The sequence below is a fragment of the Solanum lycopersicum genome, chromosome 2 (assembly GCF_036512215.1).
Source record: "Solanum lycopersicum chromosome 2, SLM_r2.1".
In the NCBI taxonomy this organism is placed as follows: domain Eukaryota; kingdom Viridiplantae; phylum Streptophyta; class Magnoliopsida; order Solanales; family Solanaceae; genus Solanum; species Solanum lycopersicum.
Window position 1 is genome coordinate 62,285,992 of NC_090801.1, and position 5,368 is coordinate 62,291,359.

General features: G+C 27.6%; 1 protein-coding gene across 1 annotated transcript; it reads right to left on the minus strand.

The window, feature by feature from the left end:
* Positions 1 to 256: 256 nt before the first annotated feature.
* Positions 257 to 1,300, minus strand: LOC101246019 (transcription factor DIVARICATA-like). Its single transcript, XM_004233710.5, has 2 exons — positions 1,038 to 1,300; positions 257 to 869 (listed from the first exon to the last, which is right to left on the minus strand). Exons 1-2 carry the CDS (start codon positions 1,229 to 1,231, stop codon positions 398 to 400), a joined length of 666 nt encoding a protein of 221 aa, XP_004233758.2. The 5' UTR covers positions 1,232 to 1,300; the 3' UTR covers positions 257 to 397.
* Positions 1,301 to 5,368: the final 4,068 nt, after the last annotated feature.

Genomic DNA, 5,368 nt, shown 5'->3' on the forward strand with positions numbered 1-5,368 from the left:
GTTTTATCCAATAACATGTATACTAATACTTAAATTGAATAGAATACGTAAAACTCCCATCCCCAATATTTAAAATGATAATTTTGATATGCAGCATACATTTGGATTTAAGTTAAAAGTTTTATTTAATTTCTTAAATTATCTACTTAATTAAATAATTTACAACTACAAATTGTCTGGACAATAAATGATATGTAAAGAGTCACTTTGTTCTCCAAATGAAGACAATTTGTAGTTGCGTTTGTGACTTGTGGAGAAGAAACAAAATTTTCGATTTCGCATTTCATTTCATTATATTAAAAAGACTCATACATGACTCACTTTTATTACTTAATAAAAACTAAAACACCAACTTTTTCTTACTCTAAACTTGAACACAATAGATGTCCTATTCTACTTAGACTTGGGGGTTATTCCCTTTAGTAGAAGACAAGTACATGGAATGAAAAGGGCGAGGTGACACAGGCCTATGGAGATCGTTGTTGTTGTTGTTGTTTTGTTTCATAATGAACGAGTTGCTTCCAGATGCTTCACCTGGATGATATATCCCAAAATTTCCATTGGAGTTGTTAGCAAAAGTTGGACCACCAAATGTGTAATTAGCGTAGCGAAAAGGCCTTGATGATGAACCAACTTGATCATTGTTGTTAGAAGCAGTTGTTGTTGTCGTCCTTGTAGAATTAACTGAGACAGTTTGAATGTCATTGATGCTAGGGCGACGACGATCCACTGGAGTCTTACTATTACGACGGCAGAAGTACTTTTGAGCATGACTTGCCACCTGAGTCGGTGTCTTCGAAACAACATAGTGCCTTGAGATGCTTTTCCAATCTCCTCTACCAAATTTGTTAAGTCCCATAAGAAATAACCTACATATACCATGCCAAGTGATTAAAAAAAAATATTTTTATTTTTTAAAGAATTTAAAGTTTATACGCACCAACCAACAAGTTAAGTCAGTTTTATTTGAAGATTCAATAGAAAATGATGCAGACAATCGAAGTAAATAAAATTCGAAAAAAATAGAATTTACTTACGAGTGTTCTCCCTCAGTCCATGGAATTCCCCGTCGATGAGGTCGTGAATGAGTGATTTGAACGGGAGGCGGTGGTGTGTCATTGGGATTGGCCTCCTTGTCTGATGAGTTATCAACAACATTTGTGTTTATCGAAGGATTCTCCATTTCAGCCTCTTTAAAGAGGTTTATGTAGAGGTTTTTCATTTCCTCCATGGATTTATGGGGGAATTTTGAAGCAACAAATTCGAAAAAAGTTTGAGAACCTAGGTTATTAAACCTAGAAAAAGCATTCTCAAAAACCTGTTTCTCCTCAGGAGTCCACCTATTGGTCTGAGACAGATCAATGGTTGGCTCCTGAGGGTTTGAACTTTCTAGAAATTCAGGCCAATTCATTGAAACGCTTCTTACTAATAAAAACACAATTGATAAGTGATGTGTTAGAGAGTCACATAGTTATGTCCTTTTATAGCCGAGGAAAGTCCTTTCAAATGCGACCAAAATTAATGCGTATTACACTTATTAATCCATCTTTGAATAGACTCTTTTATAATTAAAATAAATTAATTTTACTTGACTCAAACAAAACAAAGTATGTTTATGATAGGAGGGTGTACATAGTCCATATTTGATGTTAAAGTGTATTATAGTCTTTTTTCTCCACTTTTAATTATTACTTCTACTTAATTAATAAGAAAAGAAAATAAAATTTTCAAGTAAATTACAATTACAACTACTACTGTTTTAGTTTGACCAAACAAATTAAAGCCTTGCAAGTTGTGCAACTAAAACAAGTCATTGCAAAGGAAGAAGAAAAAAAAACAGCCAAACTTCTTCTTGGGAAACATGTCTAAATATTTATTATTTTTTCCTCTCCTTAGATGTTATTTATTGTACTCCAAATGAAGACAATTTGTAGTTGTAACTTCTTCACTAGACTAATATTAGCAGTAAAAAATTAAAACTCTTTTCTTTGTCAATTAAAATGCTCATATTATTATTTAACTAGATCAATTCTCACTATAGAATACTTGAACAAATGAACAACCACGTTGTTGAAAGGAAGGAAAGAAAAATGTCTATGAATAATTTTAAAGTAGTGGAAAGAATAACAAATAATTTTACACTAAGCAAAATCGAATCAAAATTTATTATGTTCATACTTGGGTTCAAAATGTCTCTTTGTTAATAATTTGGCCTAAAATGCTTATATTATTTTTTAATCGGTTCAGTTTTCACTGTAAAGCACCTGACACTTTGCATAAGCCACTTAAATCCCCGAACAAGTGAACAACCATAGAGTTGAAAGGGAAGAAAGAAAAATGTCTATGAATAATTTTAAAAGCAATGTAAAAGGATAAAAAATAATTTTACACTAAGAAAAATCGAATTAAAATTTATTATGTTCATAGTTTGGGCTAAAATGTCTTTTTGTTAATAATTTAGCCTGAAATGCTATATTATTTTTAATCGATTCAGTTTTCACTGTAAAGCACCTGACACTTTGCATAAGTCACTTAAATCCTCAAACAAGTGAACAACGTCCATAGAGTTGAAAGGGAGGAAAGAAAAATGTCTATGAATAATTTTAAAAGCAATGTAAAAGGATAACAAATAATTTTACACTAAGCAAAATCGAATTAAAATTTATTATGTTCATAGTTTGGGTTAAAATGTCTTTTCGTTAATAATTTGGCCTAAACTGCTTATATTATTATTTAATCATATCAAATCTGATCGTGGAACACTTGACACTTTGCACAAACTAATTCAATTTCAAACAAGTGAATAACCATAGAGTTGAAAGGGAGGAAAGCAAAATGTCCATGAACAATTTTAAAAGCAATGAAAAGCATAACGAATAATTATACGCGACGCAAAATCAAATTAAATTTTTTTTGTTTATAATTTAGTTTAAAATTTCTTTTTTTGATTAAAAATTAGGACTAAATTACTCGTATGATTATTTAATTGGACAATTCTCAGTGCAGAAAAAAACTTTGCACAAACCACTTAAATTTCCAAACAAATGAACAATCACAGAGTTGAAAGGAAGGAAAGAAAAATAACCATGAATAATTGTAAAAGCAATGGAAAAGGATAACAAATAATTTTACACTAAGACAACTCAAATAACAAATTATTTTGTTCATAGTTTAATTAAAATATATATTTTTTTAAAAATAATTTGTCTTAAAATGCTCATACTATTATATATTTAAGTCACGCTTGACACCTTGCACAAATCGCTAAAATCCCAAACAAGTGAACAAACACAGAGTTGAAAGGGAGGAAATGTCAAGGAATAAATTTAAAAGCAATTGAAAACGATAACAAATAATATTACATTAAGAAATTGAATAAAAATTTATTTTTTTCATGATTTGATTCAAAAATGTCTTTTATTTGTTTATAATTGTCTAAAATGCTCATATTACTATTTACTTGGATCAATTTGACATTTTGTGCAAATCACTTAAATCATCAAACAAGTGAACAACCATATAGTTGAAAGGGAAGAAACAAAAATGTCTATAAAAATTTAAAAGAAATGGTAAAGGATAACAAGTAATTTTACATCAAAGAAAATTGAATAAAAATTTATCGTGAGCATAGTTTGATTTTAAAATGTTCTTTTTGTTAATAATTTGACCCAAAATGCTCAAAATTATTGTTTAATTTGGTCAATTCTCTCTTTAGAACACGTGACACTTTGCACAAATCACTTAAATCACCAAACAAGTGAACAACCATAGAATTGAAAGGGAGAAAAGAAAAATGTCCTTAAATAATTTTAAAAGCAATGAAATAGGGTAGCAAATAATTTTACACCAAGCAACATAGAATAAACTTTTATTTTGTTCATAGTAATTTGATTCAAAAATGTTTTTTTTATTAAGAATCTGGCCTAAATTGCTCATATTATTATTTAATTTGGTCAATTAGAACACTTTGCACAAAACACTTAAATCACGAAACAAGTGAACAGTCATTGAGTTGAAAGAGAGGAAAGAAAAATAACCATGAATAATATTAAAAGCATAGGAAAAGGATAACAAATAATTTTACACTAGGCCAAATCAAATAATAAAAAATTATTGTGTTCATAGTTTGATAAAAATATACTTTTTTTATTAACAATTTGGTTCAAAATGTCTACATTATTATTTAAATGGATCAATTCTCACTGTAAAACACTTGACACTTCGCACAAACCACTTAAATCCCTAATTAAGTGAACAACCATATAGTTGAAAGGGAGGAAAGAAAAATGTCTATGAATAATTTTAGAAGCAATTGAAAATGATAACAAATAATTTTACACTAAGCAAAATCGAATAAAAATTTGTTATGTTCATAGTTTAGTTTAAAATGTCTTTTTGTTAATAATTTGACCTAAAATGCTTATATTAATATTTAATAGGATCAATTCTAATGACATCTTATACAAACCACTTAAATTTTCGAACAAGTAAATAACCATAGAGTTGAAAGGGTTTAAAGAAAAATGTCCATGAATTATTTCAAAAACTATCAAAAAGGATAATGAAAAGAAAAAATGTCCACGAATAATATAAAAAAAAGAACAATTCACTTTTTATAATGCCATTTTTTGTGTAAATAAAAAGTAATGATGAGTTACAATGATTTTATATGCATGAAATTTATTAGTATTAATTTAAAAAGCGCAATTATTCTATTTTAATTGATAAAACTATATTAAAAGGGGAAAATTCTTTTTACATTTTTTTAGTTAAAGTTTTTTTTTTTAATCTAAAAACAATATGTTTGTTATAAAAAATCATTTTGGCTTAGTTGGTAATAATACCGGATATTTTTAACCAAACTGTTAACAACAAATATATTTTAGTTAACTACTAATATATGATATTTTTGTTAAATTTTACATTGTTTAAAACATTCTTTTTTAACCTTTTTTCACATAAGCAATAAAATAAAAATGTTCTAACTTCAACTACATTTATTTAAACATAGAAGAATTTACCTTATACACATACAAAAATAGTAATACATTGAACTTGAAATGAGACGGCTTATATTAACTATATATATTCATAATCTGTTCATTAGGTTAATTTGGGAAAAAATCAAATTTTTAACTTGTATGAATTACTCAAAAGCGTATAATTTGATTAGTTAGGATAAAATTTAATCGCTTCACGTATACATTATTATTTAATATCGTAATGTGTGATGCGTACGAAGAATGATTGCTTCTGTATAACCGATTAAATTGTCTGTTTTAGAATTTTTTAGATTTTTTTTATAAAAAAAAAAACTTTTTTTGAATTATTATGATGATTGATTTACATATAAACATGCGTGCGAAAA